The 22,058-nt window shown below is 43.1% G+C and overlaps 1 protein-coding gene and 1 non-coding gene across 14 annotated transcripts in view; both read right to left on the bottom strand.

The window, feature by feature from the left end:
- The window catches only part of Nrf1 (nuclear respiratory factor 1), a 127,439-nt gene that overhangs the window by 8,725 nt on the left and 96,656 nt on the right, over positions 1-22,058 (bottom strand). For 8 of the 13 annotated variants that reach the window (XM_069996748.1, XM_069996745.1, XM_069996743.1 and 5 more), the window contains one exon: positions 289-1,051. The exons of 1 other annotated variant lie outside the window; for it this stretch is intronic. In XM_069996748.1, the coding sequence (XP_069852849.1) occupies positions 795-1,051 (257 nt within the window). In that variant the 3' untranslated portion in view covers positions 289-794. Of the gene's footprint in view, positions 1-128; positions 1,052-7,456; positions 9,007-9,258; positions 9,315-22,058 lie in introns of those variants that run through there. 4 more of the 13 variants (XM_069996755.1, XM_069996756.1, XM_069996754.1 and 1 more) reach the window with 4 other exon arrangements.
- On the bottom strand, positions 7,924-8,030 carry LOC138810322 (U6 spliceosomal RNA). Its single transcript, XR_011367114.1, has one exon. It is a non-coding gene; the product is annotated as a U6 spliceosomal RNA (small nuclear RNA).

The following is a 22,058-nucleotide window of genomic DNA, read 5'->3' as shown; positions in this document are numbered from 1 at the left end:
AAAATTAGCAAAACCCATCTCAATAAATAAGATGAGCAGTGATGGTATACTCCCAACTCTGAGGAAGGTACAGGAAGGAGGATGATGGTCTGAGGACAGACTGGGCCAAAAACCTAGTCTCCCCCTCCCTCCCCCAACAACAAAAAAAGACCAGGAACAGGGCTGAAGTGGCGCAGTATTTTGCATAGCAAGTGCAAGGGAAAATTCAAACATCAGTATTACAAAAAACTAAACAAAACAAACAAGAAAAGTAGTTCAATCCTCTATAGGAGAAGCTATTAACAGATGGGGTTTTGCTATGTTTCTTAAGCTGACCCCAAACTCCTGGGCTTAAGTGATCTTCTTCCTGCCTTAGCATCCTGAGTAAATAGAACCATAGGTACATGCCACCATGCCCAGCTGAGAATATATACTTTAACAGGCAGTTAAGGTTTTTGTTTTGTCAAGGGTTTGTAGGGTATAAACATTTGAGGTACTGGCAAACATGCTTTATTTACAGTTCCTAAAGGAGGAGGTACCACCTCATCGTGAGGTGTTGGGCTTGATATATACAATAGCGATGAATGGAAAAACAAGGCTTTTACAACCTGGAGTTGGAGCTTAGTCAGGTGAAAAACTATTCATATTTAGTAAGTTGCAGTTCATGGGAGGGACACAGTATTTTATAATTTTAAGGCAAACAAAAATAATTTGTACAGAATTCCCTTCCCAAGTCTGTACCTTCAAGTTTTCCAGAAATTTTAATTAAAAAAAAAAAAACCAAACATGTCTTTTTGGCAGCTAATTGCTAAAGTTTATTTCTTTTTCAGTTGTGAAGGTGAATTGAATTTGAAGAAGATAATATCTCCGTCTTCAACAATGTAAGCTCTGCCTTCTTGTCTGTACTTCCCAGCAGTCTTGACTGCAATTTCAGAACTTTCCTCTTTAAGATCTTCGTCTTTCATTACTTCAGCCATAATGAATCCCTTTCCAAAATCTGTGTGAATCTTTCCTGCAGCCTGAGGAGCCTTCACCGCTTTCCTGATGTCCCATGCATGCACTTCATCTGGGCCTGCAGTGAAAAAGTATTCTAGTTGGAGTGCTGCAAACCCAGCCTTAATGATCCGTGCCAAAGCACTTCGTCATGCTCACTTTCAGACACTTTTGTCTCTCCTCAGCTCTCTCTCTCTCTTTTCTTTCTAGTACTGGGGTTTGATCTCAGGGCCTTCTACTTGCCAGGCAAGCACTATGCCACTTGAGCCATGCCCCCACCCCTTTTGGCTCTTTAGTTGTTTTTTAGGTGTCTGATCAGGACCTTCCTACCCACAACCTTCCACACAGCTGGGATCACAGATACCTTCCACCACACCCAGCTTATTGGTCAAAATGGGGTCTTACCAGCTTTTTGTGAGGGCTGGTCTTGAAATACAGTTCTACTTATCTTTACCTTCTTAAAAGTTAGGATCACAGGCACAGTTTACCACACATATCTTACTTTTTAGGCAGGTATTTTTAATTAAAAAATTTTTGTCAGTCATGGGACTTGAACTCAGGGCCTGGGTGCTGTCCTTGAGCTGTTTTGTGTTCAAGGCTAGCACTCTACCACTTTGAGCCACAGCTCTACCTCTTGTTTTCTGGTGGTTGGAGGTAAAGAGTCCATGGACTTTTCTGTCTGGGCTGGCTTTAAACTGCAATCCTCAGATCTAAGCTATGATTATAGGCGTGAGCCACCAGCACCTGGCTTAATTTTTTTTCTCTTTTGGCAGTACTGGAGTTTGCACTCAGGACATTGCATTTGCTAGGCAACTACTCTACCTCCTGAGCTACACATGCCCACAGCCCTCTCCTCTCTTCCTTCCTTTTTGAACATCACAATGTAGCCCAGGATGATTCTGAACTCTTGAGGCTTCTGTTTCAGTTTTCCAAGTGCTGAGATTTACAGACATGTACCACCATGTCTAGCTAGCCAAATCTGGAAATGCTTAGTTGAGGGAATATACGTGAATCTTTCACACCAATATACTACCTTATCATTCCATCACAGCCACTTCGGCCCCTCAATGTACCCTAAACACTACCTGTTCAGGCAGATCATTCTGCCTACATTATTCCCTGTGGGTTTAAGTTCTACTCTTCTGATAATTCCTGCAGTTTTTCATGGGCTAATTTAAGCAGACAGATGAGTCCATCAGGTTTTCTCCCTTCTGTGATTTTACGGTTTCTACTATTTACTTGGCACCAGGCCTATACTGATCTGCTTCTAAGTGGCTTTTGCTTTTCTCTAATTTACTTAAACGGTTGGCATGACTAGGTCATTAAGTACCAAGTACCAAGCAGCCATAGTAGGCACTCAATAACTGAAATGACTTAGAATCAGTCATATTTCTCATGATTTTGGAAACTGAACTATACTCCGTCTAGCCTTGCTCTCTGCAGACCAAAGAGCCTTCAAGTTTTTTACTATACTCTAGAGAAAAACCTGCTTTCTGCATGATGTTCGTGTGTGTGTGTGTGTGTGTGTGTGTGTGTGTGTGTGTGTGTGTGTGTGTGTGTGTGCGCACGTGCGCGTGCTGGTCTTGGGGCTTGAATTCAGGGTCTGGGTACTGTCCTTGGCTTTTTTGCTCAAGGCTAGCTAGAGCTCTACCACTTGACCCATAGCTCTACTTCCACATTTTTTTTTTTTTTTTTGGTCCTTAATTGGAGATAAAAGTCTCACAGAGCTTATTGCCTGGGCTGGCTTCAAACTGTGATCCTCAGATCACAGCCTCCTGATAGCTAGGATTATAGGCACAGGCTACTGGCACCCAGCAATGACACATTCTTAAAGTGTTGTGTTGTACTTTAGGAACTGTTCATGGCAGGATGAAATAGGCCACTTTATTTCCATTAAATATTCCCAGAAAGACATATGTGTGAAGCTTTCCCCCCCCAGTCCTGGGGCTTGAATTCAGGGCCTGGGCATTGTCCCTGAGCTTCTTTTTGCACAAGGCTAGAGCTCTACCACTTGAGCCACAGTGCCACTACCGACTTTTTCTGTTTATATGGTACTGAGGAGTCACACCCAGGGCTTCATGCATGCAAGGCAAGCACTCTACCACTGAGTCACATTCCCAGCCCTATGTGTGAATCTTGGTGTTGCCATTCTGACAACTTGTAAACCTGTTTCAAGTGCAAAATGCTATGACTAATCTCACAGGGTTATTCAACTCAGGTAAAGCCTGGTACAGTTCTGGACATAGAGTAGATTTACAGCAATTGTTAGTTGCTAAAGCTCTAAGGAGACAGACTAGAAGCAGAGTCAGCACATATCTTGTGGCAGTGAACTCCTACAGGAGCCATATAATTTGCCAAAAACCTCCAAAGACACGAAGTGCTCACAACTGGCACAGGAACTGTACAATAATGTCCAGTGCACTCATAAATAATCAATCCAGGCTGAAACGCTACTCAATATTAAGCATGTTAAAAATATGACCAAGAGGTTGAGGGCTTAGCTCTGTGTTAAAGTGCTTATCTAGTACATGCAAGGCCTGAGTTCAACCTCTAGCACTACAGAAAAATGTATATATGATCAGAGATAGTATATGTCATCACTGTGACAAATCTCTCAACTCCTCCAGAAAGTAGCAGGACAAACATGAGCTAAGCAGAACCCAGGGCTGCAGGTTGGTCAGCTGTACCGTGGCCTGCCCTCCCCCACCCCACAAGATAGGCCAGGGCACATGGCTGGTAGAAGAATGGGCCTTTCATTTGCCTCTCTAGCTGGGAAACCTTTGGGAATTGTTGTTTGCTGTAACTGAATCTTTCACCCCAAAGGCCTTCCAAGTTGGCCATGGAAATATCTTTAGTTGGGAGAAAAATATTGATGGTTGTGAGAGGAAAAATAGAGAGCTGAACAAAAAACACAACAGTTGGTGCTTTAAGAAATAACTCTTAAAACCCAAAGCAAAATTGATGGTGTAATGGTTTCTGTAGTTTATTGAGATAAAAGCCAATTATATATGTCAGGAAAACTCCAGCTTTGTTGGGGAACCAATGAAGTCCATGGCTGGAAAGGATAATAAAGAAGGAATAAATGGCAGTCTTGGGCTTGGGTGCTGTCCCTGCGTTCTTCAGCTCAAGGCAAGCGCTCTACCACTAGAGCCACAGCACCACTTCCAGTTTTCTAGTGGTTTATTGGAGATAAGAGTCTCACAGACTTTCCTGCCCAGGCTGGCTTTGAACTGTGATTCTCAGATCTCAGCCTGAGGAGCTAGGATTACAGGTATGAGCCACTGGCACCCGGCTTAAATGCGCAGATTATATTATATAACTCATGAAGTTTTTATTTAGGGTAGTGATGGACAATGCTGGAGTTTAAACTCAGTGTCTTACACTTTCTAGGCATGTGTTCTATCACCAAATCATGTCCCTAGCCCTTTTTAGTTAGCTATTTTTGAGATAAGGTCTAGGTTCCTGCCTAAGTACACATATAGACTGACCCTTCTATTTTCTTATTATGTTTCTATGGTGACAGGTCATGCCTAGCCTCTTTGGTTGAGATTGACTCTTGTAGACTTTTCTGTTCTGGCTGACCTGGAACTGCAATCCTCCCAATCTTAGCCTACATGGCATCAGTGCCTCATTTTTTACTTGTCAGGTAGTTATAGTTTTTTCTAAGGGTAATAGGAAGGAGGGAAGTCCTTTTTAAAAAAAATCATTTTTTTTAGTACTGGTCCTGGGGTTTGAACTCAGGGCCTGGGTACTGTCCCTGAGCATTTTCGCTCCAGATAGCACTCTATCATTTGGGCCACAGCTCCATTTCTGGCTTTTTGGTGGTTAACAGGAGATAGGAGTCTCACGGACTTTGCTTCTTAGGCTGGCTTTGAAACACAATCCTCAGATCTCAGCCTCCTGAGTAGCTAGGATTATAGGTGAGCCATTGGCATCCAGCTCTTTTTTTTTTTTTTTTAAGATTTAAAAATCTTTGTCTCAGAGGTTTTATCTTTGTTGCTGTTGTTATTAATATACTTATAATGTACTATGTGATTTTTTTTTCCTCTTGAATGTTCTTCACCCACAGTATAACCTCTGTCTCCACTGTATTTGATTCTGGAGCCCTGTACTTTGTATATACATTTTTCTAAATTGGGGAGGGGAAGGGAAATAACAAAAAGCTGAACTAGAATACAGGTTGACCCAATGTAACCGTGAGATGTACAAGACACTATGTTGAAAACAAACTTTACAACTTTGGGGGGAGGGAGAGAGGAGTTTGGGAGGTGGGAAGGGAAGGGATGGTAGGGGAAAAACAAAGGGGGGAATAACAATGCTCTATAGGAAATGTGCTCATTACCTTACTCATGTAACGGTAACCCTCTGTACAGTATCCTTACAATAAAAAAATATAAAATTTTTTATATCTCTGATAGAAGGGATGACATTATCAGGATGGATTGTCCTCATAACCTGACTTCTAGAATGGAAGCCCCATTTTACAATCACTTAGTAAAAATATTATATTAAAATAAAATTTCCCACTTGCAAGCTTGGAAAAGTATTTACATCAGTAGCTGATGTCTAAGGAAAGCAAGTGTGATATGAAGAAAACTAGGCATACTGGTAGAAAGTGGAAAAAGATAGGAAATCAGGTAAGAAAGCTAACTCAGTAGGCAGGTGGCAAATAGAGGTGGTAGCCTAAATATGGTTCAGATGGGAAGAAGAGAGATGTAGAGCAAAAAGGAGATGACAGGTCATGAAAAGTCAATTTCAAGCCAGAAAGCAAGTCCAGGTAACTCTTAGGATAGTAAGACAAAGCTGGGCACCGGTGCCTCATGCATAATCCTAGCTACTGAGGAGGCTGGGATCTGAGGATCGCAGTTCAAAGCCAACCCAGGCAAGAAAGTTGGTGAGACTCATCTCCAATTAACCACCAGCAAACTGGAAGTGGTGCGTGGTTCAAGTGGTAGAGTGTTAGCCTTGAGCTGAAGAGCTGAGGGACAGCACCCAGGCCAAGAGTTCAAGCCCCACGACTGACCCCCTCCCAAAAAAAGGGGGGGGGGGAGAAAGATAAAGCATTTCTCTTCTTGTACTTCTGAGTCATGATACCAAGGGAAACCAAGTTTCCCTTCTTGCCAATCTCAAGGCATACTTAGAAAAGCCACTTCCTATAATAATGTTCCCGGCAGTGACTCTGTCTGGTTGGGCAGGCCCATTCCTATCCTTTGCCTGATTTCTGCAGACCACCATGAAACTCCTCAAGCTAAATGTTTTTGCGAGTGTGGGGCTAGTCCCTGAGCCTCTTTGTGCTCAAGGGTGTTCTCTACAACTTGAGCACACTTCTGGTCTTTTCTGAGTAGTTTATTGGAGATAAGAGTCTCATGGACTGGACTTTTTCTTTTTTTTTTTTTTTGGGTCCGGTTGTGGGGCCTGAACTCTGGGCCTGGGCGCTGTCCCTCAGCTCTTCAGCTCAAGGCTAGCGCTCTACCACTTGAGCTACAGCGCCACTTCCGGCTTTTTGCTTATGTGGTGCTGAGGAATCGAACCCAGGGCCTCATGCATGCAAGGCAAGCACTCTACCACTGGGCCACATTCCCAGCCCCACTCTTTTTTCTTTTTGTCAGTTGTGGGACTTGAACTCTGGGCCTGGGCTCTATCCCTCAGCTCTTCAGCTCAAGACTAGCACTGTACCACTTGAGCCAAAGAGCCACTTCCGGCTTTTTCTGCTTATGTGGTGTTGAGGAATCGAACCCAGGGCCTCATGCATGCAAGGCAAGCACTCTACCATTGAGTCACCTTCCCAGCCTAGGACTGGACTTTTCTGACTGGCTGGCTTTAAATTTAAACCATGATCCTCAGACCTCAGCATCCTGAGTATCTAGGATTATAGGCATGAGCCACTGACACCCAGAAAGCCAAATGTCAAAACAGAATGCATTTTGTTTTTGCTACCAGTCCTGGAGCTGAGCATTTTTTGCTCAAGGCAAGTGTTCTACCACTGAAACCACAGCACCACTTCCAGTTTTCTGGTGATTAATTGGAGATAAGAGTCTCGCAGACTTTCCTACCTGGGCTGGCTTTGAACTGCAATCCTCAGATCTCAGCCTTCTGAGTAGCTAGGATTACAGGCATGAGCCACTGGTACCTGGCTATTTTTGGGGGGTGGGAATGGGGAAGGGCATTTAATTGGAAATAAGAGTCTAACAGAAGTTCCTGGCTTCAAACTACAATCTTCAGATCTTAGCCTCCTGAGTTGGTAAGGCATTTTTACTGTTGTAAATGTGTCTCAAAACACCTTTTAGAGATAGAACTTCTTGGTATCCTCTTGAATTACTGGAGATGCTCAGGAACATTATGAAATCAAGAGATGTGTGCTTCAGGATTCAGAACTACTGGAGACTGAGCTCTCAGTGTGGGGCTGAGCTAGCTGACCTGGCCAGGAAGGCTTTCACAGAAAGCAACAGGGGACAGGCACTGCCAATAAAGCCTGTGGAATACCGTGGACTCTGAAGACACCTGATCCAAGTGCACAGAGATGTCAGGTAAATTCCCAGAATGACACTCGAGGTTTTCAAAGCCCATAGAACAGTGAGCATATACAGTTGACAAGACCCATTACTTTCAAATAGGAAGTGAGTGTAGATGATGCAGAACTCACAAGCCACAGAGCTGTTGGAGGGTCTGCAGTAGTGAAATGCAAGAATGAGTAGTGGCAGGTCCATGCAAGGGTTAACCAGACTCAGGGACAGAGATTTCTGATACTGTGATTTTCAAACACTTTATTATGGGAAGTTTCAAATAGGCACAAAAGGAGCAAGAATGGTACCAGGAACTTGCCTGTGCCTGCCACCAAACCGTGCTCCTCCATCTGAGTGCACAGACAAGATTGGGAAGGAAGCTTCCAAAGATACACTCTTGTTTCTTCAGCTTCTTACTTTGTATAATTGCTCTCATAATCCTATTTTTAAAACTATGGAATGCTCCATGAATTTGCATGTCATCCTTGCTCAGGGGCTATGTTCATCTTCTCGATATCATTTCAGTTTTAGTGTATGTGCTGCTGAAGCTTACACTGCATAATCTTGTAGAGCAGAATTTCTCAAAAGATGGACACTCTCAAACCTTTCTTTCTTCTTCTTCTTTTTTTTTTTTTGGGTCAGTTGCAGGGCTTGAACTCTGGGCCTGGGCACTGTCCCTCAGCTCTTCAGCTCAAGGCTAGCACTCTACCACTTGAACCATAGCGCAGCGCCACTTCCAGGTTTTCTGATGGTTTATTGGAGATAAGAGTTTCACAGCCTTTCCTGCCTGGGCTAGTTTTGAACCTCGATCCTCAGGTCTCAGCCTCCTGAGTAGCTAGGAATACAGGCGTGAGCTACAGGTGCCTGACTACTCTCTAACCTTTCTAAGAACACATGAAGGGTAGGATTTCATTGCTACAGATAGTGAGATACCAGAAGAAGGCAGACTGTGAGGGGGAAATAAACAGATAGTTATGGAGTTTGATAGTCACACAGAAAAAAAAAATCTATCTCAGTGAGTCTTCATTCCCCATCTCCCCTCCAAACCAGTCAATTTTCTTAGGCATTAATTCTCAGGGTTGAAAAGATTCAGCAGTGCCTGAGTTACTCCTCCCCCCTCCCCTGAAAGCCAGGGTAACAATGTTATGGTCAGGAGTACACAATGCAGAGGCTCATGTATGGGCCCTTCTTTGGTGGTATCTGAATGACTGTTCATGCCTGAGTTTCTTGTAAGAAAGGAAGTAGCTGAAAAGCAGGTAAGCTGCCAGCATTGTGCTAACTCCAGCGATGTTTGCTTTCTTCACGCTGATGTACTTGCTGTAATACCAGTAGTAAGCTTTTTGAAATGCTCCAACGGTGCCTTAAGGAGTAGAAGCTCACATCAATGTCCAGCTTAGCAGCTCCCCTAGTCCAGCGTCCATGAGATTTTTCTCCTTCACTGGTTTGACTGATGCCATGTTGGAGTCCTGGTGTTGGCTGAGCCCAGTAACTTCATCTTGATCAAGTATTTAGTCTCCCTTTCTTATCTGAACTGTACTTGACATAGGCAAATAGTTACTGGGATAAGTTCTTTATAAAAGAATCCCAGCTAATCAATAAAAAAAGGAGTAATAACACTAGAAATAACCAACTATCAATGGTTACGAAAGCTATTGGGTGACCAGATGATGGGGGCTGCATTGGAGGGAATCACATCAGACATGCAGGAAACAGAGCCTGGAACGGCCGCCTCGGAGTAACTCCACCCTCAGCTGCTTCCTTCTCTCCCCAAAGATGAACCCACCTGCAAACTTCTTGCCAGGATCCACTTGCAACCTCCATAGTCTGCCATAAACAGGCCTGACAAGAACACAGAACTGTTAAGAAGCACTGGGCAAGATGGGTCACTAGAACCTGCTGTGTCTCTAGCTCCCCACATATCCCGGGCATATATCTCTGATGTCCACCTATGAGCATTTTACAAACCCTTCAGTGCACATGCCAGCTTACTGTGTGCTAAGGGTGAATTTTTTTTTTTTTGTTTCTCTTTAACTCTCTCCTAACTGGTTCTTACAATGTGATTTTCTTGTAGCAGCTTTACCTTCCTAATTATGTCTTTCTTAAGCTAATATGAAAACTAATTTGTATTTCCTAAGTACTTAGCAGCTGGAGGAGATAGTTGAGGCTTACACTAGCTTGCTTAGAGGAACTGTTCAAGGATTAAAAATGTGTCACAAGTAATCTGCATGAAGGATAATCTGTATATGACAACTTAGAGTTGGTTATATCTGTATTTAAAAAACCCACAGGCTATTCCTGTCTCTTAGGGTTATTATAAGCCTGAGCAACGTTACAATTACATGATTCACACATTCTTTCTTGGCCCCCAATTCACATGGTCTCTTGTCAGCCAGAGGCTGTTTAATGAGAAAAGAACTGTCTAGTCTATTCCAATAGTAATGCTGAGAAGGCCAAGAGGGCTAGCTGGAAACAGATATTCCTAAAATTAAATGTTTCCCTTACTTGTTTTCATTCACTAGTTTTTTGAAAGAGGGATGAATAGGGAAAGGACATGATATTATTATTATTTTTTTTTGGGGGGGGGGGTCCGGTCATGGGCCTGAACTCTGGGCCTGGGTGCTGTCCCTCAGCTCTTCAGCTCAAAGCTAGTGCTCTACCACATGAGCCACAGCGCCACATCCGGCTTTTTTTCCTGCTTATGTGGTGCTAAGGAATCGAACCCAGGGCCTCATACATGCAAGGCAAGCAAGCGCTTTACCACTGAGCCACCTTCCCAGCCCCAGGACATGATATTCTTGGGAGAAAAATATGGATACAAAAGGATTAAGAATACAATCTAGGCAACATGGCTGCAAGGAACTGTTCCAGAAGTATTCAGGCAAAATTTTTCATCAATACTGAAATAGAAACTCCAAGGCTTCCTGAAGTAGTCATGACACTTGTGGAGGTTCAATCAGCGATGTGCAGTTGCCTCCCTGCGAAAGGGCCATGTCAACAGTGTGTGTGGCTAGCATGGTGGCTACAGAGTGCATGGTAGCTACAGAAAAGCAGCTAGTGTGATTGAGAAACAAAACCTTTAGTATGATGTGATTTCAATTAATTTAAGTTTAATTCACTAGACTATAGCTCAAAAAACCTTTCTAGAACTTCCACAGTGCTAACTCTACATCATAAATGTACAATGTGCGTGTGTGCATGCAGGAGAGAGAGAGAGAGAGGGAGAGTGTGTGTGTGTGTGTGTGTGTGATGCACATAGTTTAACACTGCTATGAAATATCTTTGGTGGAAACTCAATATGAAACCAGATGCTTTGTAGTTGCCTGTAATATTTCCTGGGCATTTCCCTTATTTATAACACAGGTTCTTTCCTTTTCTGCTCTACTCTATTAACTTATTTCAATGATCTCTAGCTCCATAGGCCATCTATGAGTAAATGTATTAGCATTTAAGAAGAATCACTGTAGAAGTATATTATAGTGCTTTGAGGGGTACAGAGAGATGGGGCTGTGCAAAGTCAGAAAGATTGCTGGATGCCTCTTTACGGAGCCAATCTGATAGCAAGGCTTTTGTAGTTTTGCTCTGAACGGTGTCTCAGTTTCCATATTTAGGCCCCCTTCAATGATTCTCAGACTCAAATACTGGCTTAAAACAGCAAAGATTTTTTGTGTGTGTGTGTGTGTTTTTTTTTTAAAATCAATTTCACTTCAAAAACTCATTAGGCTCTGAAAAATCTCTAAATTGGGGCTCTTCTAATAATGAAGATTTGGTGTAATTATAATGTCACAGGCAATTGTGCTGACAGAAGAAAACCAACATGACTCCTTGCTGGGCCTTTGCTCTGCTTCTGACTAACGGGAGGAGAAAAGAGGCTTTGTCAGGAGCAGATGTGCAGTGGGAGGCCCCGGGAAAGCAGATCTGCTGAATGAAGCAGGTGCCACTCAGGCATTTACCTCACTGACTCCAACCATAACCTCCCCTTCATTTGATATCCTGCTTCTGCCAGGCTGCTACTGGATTGTGCACATTTGCTCTTTCTTAAGCAAATGGTAGAGCTGAACACAGGGAAGTGAATCCCTGTATTTACATGAGTAACCTGAGAGCCTCAGGGCCCCAAACCATCCAGGCTGCGATGTGCAAGCTATTAGAGTTAATAACAGTGTGCTGACATTCCTTCAAAATCCTAATAGAAGCATAAATAAAAAGTGGAAAGTCCCCTTTATGCAAAAACTTTAAATTCTTCATTCTGTAAGAATTTGTCCTGTTGGGATGTTCTGACTCTTGTGTGAACAGTTACTATTGGACCTTTAACAGGCTCACTTAAAACCTTCTTTTTCTTCCATCTACTAAATAGAAATAGTGCCAACTGAACTTACCCAGAATGGCTTTGGATTTGGAATAAAAAAAAAAATCCCTTTGCAGAATATTGCCTTTAATGACAGACACTGAAGTTCTACTGTGATTACAAGGTGGTGGAATTATCTAAGAGACTCGGAGATCAGATGGCCTAAGGGGAAGGCACCGTGGCTTTGAGAACAGTGGGGTGGAAGGATCGTGGTCAGTGGTGTCCATCTGTTAGTTGGAAGGGACATTCTGGAAATCTCCAGGAGTCCTGACCTCAGTCCTCTTCTGCCTAGAATGTGCCTGGCTCAGGTTGGTGCCTATTTCACAGAATGTTTCCCTAAGCTGAGAAGAGCTGTCACATCACAAGAGTAAACGAAGGTATGTCAAAGCCTGGTAATGTGGTAATTTCCATTCTGGCCTTAGAAGAGCCAAATGGAGGCATCAAGCCTTCTATGCAGATAGCCCCTAAAAGCTGTGTCTCAGATAGATACTCAGAAGAGAGATTAAGGGCTAGTGGCTTAACTTTAGTCCTATAGACTTTAAGTCTTCAATAGCAGAGCCTAGATTAGCAATTCCTGGTACACAAATAATGACAAATAAGGCCTCACTAATATATAAAGACAGGGAGGATAACACATCTCTGAAAGGAGAAAGCTAGCTAAACCCACACTGCAGGACAAGAGACAAAAACTGAAGAACCCTGCCAGTAGGACCCTTCCAGTTATGGGGCTACGTCTGAGGAGTGATAGAAAAGGCCAGATAAGGGCTGGGAAGGTGGCTCAGTGGTAGAGCGCTTGCCTTGCCTGAGTGAGGCCCTGGGTTCGATTCCTCAGCACCACATAAGCAAAAAGAATAAAAGCAGAAAGTGGCGCTGTGGCTCAAGTGGTAGAGCACTAGCCTTGGGCTGAGGAGCTGAGGGACAGTGCCCAGGCCCAGAGTTCAAGCCCCACGACTGCCCCCCCCCAAAAAAAAAAAAAAAAAAAGAAAGGCCAGATAATTCTAGAGAAGTAAACTTCAGTATGCCTAGGGAACATTTCATGTCCACCACAGGTTTCCTCAAATAGAGACTCACAGTGTGATGTTCACTAACTCTTCCTCTAAGTAAGGCATAGGTCCTGAGAATGTATTTCAGAAATGCCCTTTCTTTCTTTTTTCTTTTTGCTGTTTGTGGGGCCTGGGCGCTGTCCCTCAGCTCTTCAACTCAAAGCTAGCACTCTACCACTTGAGCCACACCGCCACTTCCTGCTTTTTCTGCTTATGTGGTACTGAGGAATTGAACCCAGGGCTTCATGCATGCAAGGCAAGCACTCTACCACTGAGCCACCTTCCCAGTCCCCTGTTCTGTTTTTGTGTTGACCTCATGCTTTTATTTGGCTTGCTGGCTCATGGCTGGCACTCCATGCTTCCAGTCTGGCATTTATTTTGCTGTTAATTGAAGAGAGTCTCAAGGACTTTTTTTTTTTTTGGGTCTGGTTGTGGGGCCTGAACTCTGGGCCTGGGCACTGTCCCTCAGCTCTTCAGCTCAAGGCTAGCGCTCTACCACTTGAGCCACAGCGCTACTTCCGGCTTTTTTCTTTTTGCTTATGTGGTGCTGAGGAATCGAACCCAGGGCCTCAGGCATGCAAGGCAAGCGCTCTACCACTGAGCCACCTTCCCAGCCCAGTCTCAAGGACTTTTTCTGCCCTGATTGGCTTTGAACTGTGATCCGTCTCCTGAATAGCTAGGATTACAGGTATGAGCCACTCACCAGGCTAAAATTTTTAATAATGATAATGGAAGGAACCAACAGAAATAATAGTAGTGAAGGTAGACAGCAGTTATGGCATGCTTAGCTTCCCAGGCCCTAAAGAGTAGCACCAAACCATCTCTGCCTCCCAGTTATGGCCACCATGACACCTTGCTGGATGGAAGAGACTTGGTGGGGAGGGGAGGAAAATTTCCACTTCTGAGAGCTCTTCTGGAAGGCACTTTAGACGTCAGGAAGTTATTAAAGGAGGAAAGAAGGACAAACTTCAGCAGTGACAAATTACCACGGAGCTGCCTCTTTCTTCCTTCAGTGCCATGAGATGGTAGAGCACTGTACAGCTCTTTGGGGATTCCAGATTTGAGAGCCCATCACACAGCTTCAGCAGCTGTGTTTCACTGTGAAATCTGAAATTCATCCAAGAGCAAAGTTTCCTCTCAGCTTTGTGACCCACCAGACTTTAGATAATTTAATCTTTTGGTGGTGGTTATAAATCTATTAGGGCACCTGGCTACAGATACCTTTACTTATAAAAAAGAAACTTGCACTTGTGTGGAATAAGTGGGAAATGCAAGTGGCCTGCACCATGAATAAATACACTAGGAAGTGGGTCTAGGTGTCGCCACTGCCTCCTGCCTCAGGTTTTCTAGCTCAGGGCTCTTGCAGTGCATAAAAATAGGACAGTTCTTGCAAGCCTCCTGCCCGGCTGTTCACTGGCTGCGGATTACTGCAGTCACATGGGTGGCTTCTTTTTTTTTTTTTTTGGTAATGCAAAGCCATGCTGTCTATGAGCTGAGAAGGTCACTAGGAGACAAAGCTCATGAAGGACTCATGTGGTTGCCTGCCCCCCTTGTGTATGAAGGGGGCACAACCTGCTTGAAATAAATCACAGTATTTTTGCTATAGCTATTAATCAACACTATCCAAAAGAACTTTCTGCAAAGATGGTAATCTCCTCGCTGTGCAATCCACTACAGAAACCACTAGGCACATGTGCCTATTTAAATATGAATACATTATAATGAAATAACACCTCAGATCGTATGTACCTGCTCACAATTTCAAAAATGATTAATGTGACGGATTGACTTTACATTGTTTAATTTTAATTTACCTACATTTGAATCCAAATAGCCACAAGTAGCTCATGGCTACTATACTGACAGCTGCATGCAGTTCTATTTATACATTCTCCTAAGCTCAAGCAATACTCCCAACTCAGCTTTCCAAGTAGAAGGGACTACCGGTGTGTGCACACTTTTTTTTTTAATGTGGTACTGGGGTTTGAGTCCAGAGCTTCACTCTTATTTGGCAGGCACTCTGCTACTGAATCATACTTCTAGCCCTTTTCACAGTTATTTATTTATTTATTTATTTATTTATTATACAGTCCTGGGACTTGAACTCAGAGCTTGGGCACTGTCCCTGAGCTTCTTTTGTTCAAGGCTAGTACTCTAACACTTAAACAATAGCTCTACTTCTGGCTTTTTGGTGGTTAACTGGAGATAAAAGTCTTATACACATTCCTGTCCAGCTGGCTTTGAACCATAATCCTCAGATCTCAGCCTCCTGAGTAGCTAGTATTACAGGCGTGAGTCACCGGTGCCTGGCCATATTTTTGCCCTATTTAAATATGGTCTTGCTCTTTGCCTAGATCTGTTCCAAACCACAATCCTCCTATTATTTTATGTTTTCCATCATAGCTGGATGATAGAGGTATAACACCATGCCCAGCTTCCTTCATTGAGGAGTTCTCACCAAGAACCATTATTCTTCCAATCACAGCCTCCTCCAAAGCTGACAGACATGCCCAGATACTGATTGTGAAGGGGGGTGGGAGTGGGGGGGGGTTCCTTACAACTCACTCAGTCTTCCAAGTAGCTAAGTTTATAAGTATGACTACAATACCTGGTTTACACCGATTTTGACAGTGTGTTTTAGATCTTAGGTATTTGTCTCTAAGATTTACCATTACTTTTCAACTTCTAAAGTGGGTAAAATAAAGCCACTGTTTCCTAAAGTAACCTTGCAAAATAGTTACCATACCAAGTGGCAGTTTAAACTAGAAGAATAATGAAAACCGTAATTTTTACTTGTTTTATACCTTGTTTACTTCCCAGATGGCAAGAGGCCGTGAAGGGGAAAGAAGAGAGCCACACTGGACAGAGAAAAGAGCACTGGAGATGAGGGTTGGGTTGCCAGTTTCACCATTAATTTGCTAACAGACCCTGGCCAACCACAGCTCTAGCTGTTTCTGTACAACAAGTCTTGTGAGGTATGTTCCATCCATTACTGGGGAATGTAGAAAGATGAAGATATAGTGAGGTCATTTGCAAGGGGAAGACTGAGGTGGCAGAAAGTTAAAAAAAATAAATTAGCAGAAAAAGAAAGGAAAAAGATTCTTCACTGGTTATCCTCAGTGCTTAGAGTCAGGCAAAGATATAGAACAAAACAGAAATAGCTTTTTTTCTAGTAAGACATCTACCAATGTGTTTCTAGAATAAAAACTATTCATTTTAAGAGAAAAGTTGACTCAAATGGGGAAAACCCAGTGAGCAAATAAAGCCTATTTCCTGAGCCACAGAGGTCACCAAGCATCTCATCATCCCCAGGCTGCTGCAATACAATGCTGAGTTCTCTTGGCAGCAGCTGGTTCTGGGCTTAGCTTGAATAGCTTCAAGAAGTTCTGTACATATAACGTACGTACATACGTGTGTGTGGTGTGTGTGTGGTGTGTGTGTGTGTGTGTGTGTGTGTGTGTGTGTGTGTGTGTGTGTGTGTGTGTGTGTGTGTGTGTGTGTGTGTGTGTGTGTGTGTGTGTGTGTGTGTGTGTGTGTGTGTGTGTGTGTGTGTGTGTGTCTTGAACTTGAACTCAGGGCCTAGGCACTGACCCTGAGCTAATTTGTTCAAGGCTAGTGCTCTACCTCTTGAACCACAACTCCACTCCTGGCCTTTTTTTTTTTTGTAGTTAATTGGAGATAAAAAGTCTCATGGAAATGGCGCTGCGGCTCAAGTGGTAGGAGTGCTCACCTTGAGCTGAAGAGCTGAGGGACAGTGCCCAGGCCCAGAGTTCAAGCCCCATGACTGACAAAAAAAAAAAAAAAAAAAAAAAGCATATATGGAAAAAGCCCAATCTGGCTCTGAAATGCAATCCTTACATCTCAGCCTTCTGAGTAGCTAGGACTACAGGTGTGAGCTACCAGAGCCCAGCCTACATCTTACTTCTTAATAGAAGCAACCTTTTAGGTATGTCACTATGCCCTCTATTATCTCCATTTAAACAAGGCCCATGGTTCCAAATGAGGTAGCTGAATTACAAAGGAATCTTAAATCTTCTTGCTTTTTCTTGCAGAATAGGTAATGTTTATACTTGGTCTGACTGAGACCATCTTAGTGTTTTCATTTCCTTTCATGTCACCACAAACAGGAGAGTGGCCTAAAAGCCCACAGCTTTTTTTTTTTTTTTGTCGGTCATGGGGCTTGAACTCTGGGCCTGGGCGCTGTCCCTCAGCTCTTCAGCTCAAGGCGAGCGTTCTGCCACTTGAGCCACAGCACCACTTCCGGTTTTCTAGTGGTTTATTGGAGATAGGAGTCTCACAGTCTTTCCTGACCGGGCTGGCTTTGAACCATGATTCTCAGATCTCAGCCTCCTGAGTAGCTAGGATTACAGGCGTGAGCCACCGGCTCCTGGCAAGCCCACAGCTTTGAGAACCTTCATAGCATAGAACTCAGGACTGTGTGCTTAAGGCCTTGAGACAACAACTTGACTAACTATGCAAATGCAGTTTTAGGGCTGTTATATTTTATGATGATTGAGAGTATAATCAATTTGATGTATTTATTTAAATTTTAATTAAAATACCAACACAAAAAGTGATTTAGTGACAAATAGGATAACAAGCCAGTAACCTTTGTATATTTCTTTAATAATACTTAGCTCTCCATTGACTTTTTCTTTTTGGCTGGTACAAGGATTTAAATTCGGTTTGACACTTGCTTGCTCAGCTGTGCTCTACCACTTTTGAGTCATATCTCCAATCTAGCCTTTTCTGGTTATTTTATTTTATTTTGTCCGTTGTGGGGCTTCAACTCTGGGCTTGGGTGCTGTCCCTATGCTCTTCAGCTCAAGGCGAGTGCTCTACCGCTGGAGCCACAGTGCTACTTCCAGTTTTCTGGTGGTTAATTGGAGATAAGTCTCATGGACTTTCCTGCCCGGGCTGGCTTTGAACTGTGATCCTCAGATCTCAGCCTTCTGAGTATAGCTAGGATTACAGGTACCCGGCTTCTGGTTATTTTAAAGATGGGAGTCTTATAGATTTTTCTGGGGTGGCTTTAAACCTCAGTCCTCTAGATCTCAATCTCCTGAGTAGATAAGATTATTGATGTGAGATACCAGCACCCAGTTCCTTATTTTTCAAAAAAGATTTTGGCATTACTAGGGTTTGAACTGAGGGCCTATGCAAGTACTGTGAACTCTGTACAACTTGACCTACTATGAAGAATGATGGAGATGAAATTTTCACTATTAATGAGAATTTCCTGTTTACAATGTGTCTATGTGCCCGAGCCCTTGAAGAAATCATCTTGTTTAATGCTCATCACCTTATTATTAGTATAGAACTATCATTATCCTAGTTTTATAGCTAAGGCCTATTAATGAGTTTAACATGCTTGTCTATGACCACAAAGGCTTACTAATGGTACAGAATTAGAATACCCAGCTCCTCTAGGCCTTCCCCATCCTATCCCAGATCCTACAGAACTAAATGATGCTCACTACATTTCTCCCTCAGTGCTGGGGATCAAATCCAGAACCTGGCACACACAAAGTACATGTTTTATCACTGAAAGATTTCCCCAGCTCTCTGTACCACTTTTTTTTTTTTTTGGGGGGGGGGGGTCGGGTCTTGGGGTCTGAACTCTGGGCCTGGGCCTTGTCCCTCAGCTCTTCAGCTCAAGCTAGAGCTATACCACTTGAGCCATAGGGCCTCTTCTGGCTTTTTTCTTTTTGCTTATGTGGTACTGAGGAATCGAACCCAGCGCCTCATGCATGCAAGGCAAGTGCTCTACCACTGAGCCACCTTCCCAGCCCCGGGCTCAATTCTTTACAGACAGGACTAGGAGCCATCCTGTCTCACTTGGGAGGCTTCACAGGAATAGACTACATGTTCCAATCTCTCCTGTGAGTTTCCCACCCAAGAATTCTGCTTCTTCCTTCATTTAAATTTTTATTTATTTATTATTATTATTATTTTTGGTCAGTCGTGGGGCTTGAACTCTGGGCTTGGGCACTGTCCCTGTGCTCTTCAGCTCAAGGTAAGCACTCTACCGCTTGAGCCACAGTTCCATTTGCAGCTTTTTGGTGATTAACTGAAGGTAAGAGTCTTAGAGACTTTCCTGCCTGGGCTGGCTCTCTGAATGAATGGCAACCTTCAGATCTCAGCCTATTGAGTAGTTAGTTATGAGCCACCAGGACATGGCTTCTGTTCTCTTCTTTGAACCTCATGTTTGTTCTGATCCATCTTCTATTACTCCTCTTTCTAAAAAGATTTTTCTCCCTGTGTGTGCAAGTGTTACAGTGCTGGTATTGAAATCATTGTCTCCCATATGGTAGGCAAGTGCTCTAACAGTCTTAAAAGATTATGTGTGGGGGCTGGGAAGGTAGCTCAGCGGTAGAGTGCATGCCTTGCAAGCATGAGGCCCTGGGTTCGATTCCTCAGCACCACATAAACAGAAAAAGCCGGAAGTGGCGCTGTGGCTCAAGTGGTAGAGCACTAGCCTTGAGCTGAAGAGCTGAGGGACAGCGCCCAGACCCAGAGTTCAGGCCCCATGACCGGCAAAAAAAAAAAAAAAAAAAAAAAAAATTATGTGTGCACATGTGTTTCAGACACGATCCCACTATGTAGTTCAGACCAGCCTCTAACTTGTTTTGTAGCTAGAGTTGACCTTGAATTCACAATTCTCCTGCATTGGTCTCCCAAATGCTGGAATCACAGGTATGTACCTCTAAGCTAGTTCGAAAGACCCATTTCTAGCGGGGCACCGGTGGCTCACGCCTGTAATTCTAGCTACTTGGGAGGCTGAGATCTAAGGATCGTGGTTCAAAGCTAGCTTGGGAAGGTAAGTCTGTGGGGCTTGAACTCGGCTTGGGCACTATGCCTGAGCTCTTCAGCTCAAGGCTAGCTCTCTACCACTTGAGACTTGAGCCATAGCACCACTTCCAGTTTTCTGGTGGTTTATTGGAGATTAAGAGTCTCATGGACTTTCCTGCCCGGTTTTGAACTGCAATCCTCAGATCTCAGTTTCCTGGCTAGCTAGGATTACAGGTGCGAGCCATTGGTGCTCGGCTAAACACCAAAGAATTCTGCTTTTTCCTTTACTTTTTAAAAAAATGTATTTATTTATTTACAAAGTATTCTATTTAGATAAGTTTAGATGAAATTCAATTGGGGAAACATACCTATGTTTTAGTTTTAATATTTTGTTTTTGGCTGGTCCTGAGGCTTGAACTCTGGGCCTGTGTGCTGTCCCTGAGCTTCTTTTGCTTAAGGCTAGTATTCAACCACTTGAGCCACAGCGCTGCTTCCAGCTTTTTTGGGGTAATTTATTAGAGATAGGAGTCTCATGTACTGTTCGGTCTGATCTGGCTTTGAACTGTGATCCTCAGATCTTAGCCTCCTGGGTAGCTAGGATTATAGGCATGAGCCACTGGCACATAGCCCCTTAGTGATCTATCACAGTTCCACTTCTAGCTTTTTTGGTGGTTAATTAGAAATAAGAGTCTCATGGACTTTGTTATAGTTGGCTTTGAACCACAATCCTCAGATCTCAGCCTCCTGAGTAGTTAGTATTAGAGGCGTGAGCTACCAGCTCCCGGCTTTTTTTTTTTTTGGTACATTTTTAATTGTAAAAATGCTGTGCAGAGGGGTTAGTTACATGAGCAAGGTAATGAGTACATTTCCTATTCAGCATTGTTGCTTCCTCCTCCTGACTTATTTTTTAAAAAAAAATAAGTAAGTGCAATGAAAAACAAAGGGAGAATGTGAAAGCATGTTTGCATGAGGAAGAGAGGAAATTAAGATGTGCATTCATTCTGCAGTACAGCAAGCCTGTGCGGGCAATTTTATATTGAAAGGCTTAAGGAAGAGCCTCAGCAGAAGCCTGCTGCCAGAGTCAGGCCTAAGCAAAGTGAGCCCTCCTGCCCTGCAGATAAATGCCAAGACTGCTCTTTCTGTAAGTGTAGTGTTAATGCCTTGTCATCAGCTTTAATTTTTAAACAGCCCTCCCATCTATTTCCCTTCATTCAGAGCATGAAGACAGAAGGTTAAGACCCCAGGTCTTGACCAGGACAGCAGGTAGTACTGCTAAAAGGTTGTGGAAATGAAGAGTAGACATAAGGTTTTATTTCTCCAAATGAACTTCAAAATTAGTGTAAAGCTAACTCTTCCAAAAAACCCTTTGGAATTTTAAATTACTTTTTTTCTCCCTCCAAATTAAAAAAAAAAAAAAAACCCAAAACAAAACAAAAAAAACCCAGGCCTTTCAGTAACTACTAGTATGCCACGAGAAAATACTATGGTACAAAGAACTGGGAACACAGAAAAAGGGAGGCTGGGCGTGGTGGTGCTCACCCAGCATTCCAGCTATGTATGGGGGAAGCCAAAGTAGGAGGGTTGCAGTTCAAGTCAGCCCCAGCATAAAGCAAGACCCTACACTGAAAATAACTAAGGCAAAAAAGGTTGGAGGTGTAATCAAATGGCAGAGCATCTGCTTAACAAGCACCAGGCCCTAAATTCAATCCCCAACACTGTCCATACATACATAAAAGGACATATTTATATCTTGCTTCCTAATGCACTCAAATAAATTTCAGACATTTTTACAGGATTCAAAATAAAAAAATTAAGAACATGTTAGAAAATAGTTAAGATACTTATCTAATTTTAAGCATAGAAAAGATTTATTAAATGTAAAAATAGGCCAGGCACCACTAGCTTACACCTATAATCTTAGCTACTCAGAAGGCCAAGATCTGAGGGTCATGGTTCAAAGCCATCCAGGCCAGAAGTCTGTGAGAATATATCTCCAATTAACCACCAGAAACCGGAAGTGGCACTATGGCGCAAAGTGATACAGTGCTAGCCTTGATCGAAAGAGCTAAGGGATATAGCCTAGTCCCTGAGTTGAAGCCCCATGACTGACAAAACGAAGAGCAAAACCCATAAAAGTAGCCTAGTGTTTGGTGGCTCATGCCTATAACCCCAGCAATTGAGAGGATGAAGCCGGAGTACCATGAGTTTGAGACGCTCTCAAAATAAAATAAACTGAAAAAACAGAAACTTCATGAAAATAAAAACAAAAGACAAATCATTAGGGAAATACAAAAGTAACAGAAGAAATGATAAACTCTGAAAAACTATTTGCAACATGTAAAATAAAGGCTGTTTTTAACATAGACAGGGATTTTCTAGATTATAAGATGGTGGCACACTCATATA

The sequence above is a fragment of the Dipodomys merriami genome, unplaced genomic scaffold (assembly GCF_024711535.1).
Source record: "Dipodomys merriami isolate MVZ:Mamm:240054 unplaced genomic scaffold, mDipMer1.0.p SCAF_5, whole genome shotgun sequence".
Classification (NCBI taxonomy): domain Eukaryota; kingdom Metazoa; phylum Chordata; class Mammalia; order Rodentia; family Heteromyidae; genus Dipodomys; species Dipodomys merriami.
Note: the sequence above shows the minus strand (reverse complement) of the source record. Positions and strands in the feature narration are given on the sequence as shown.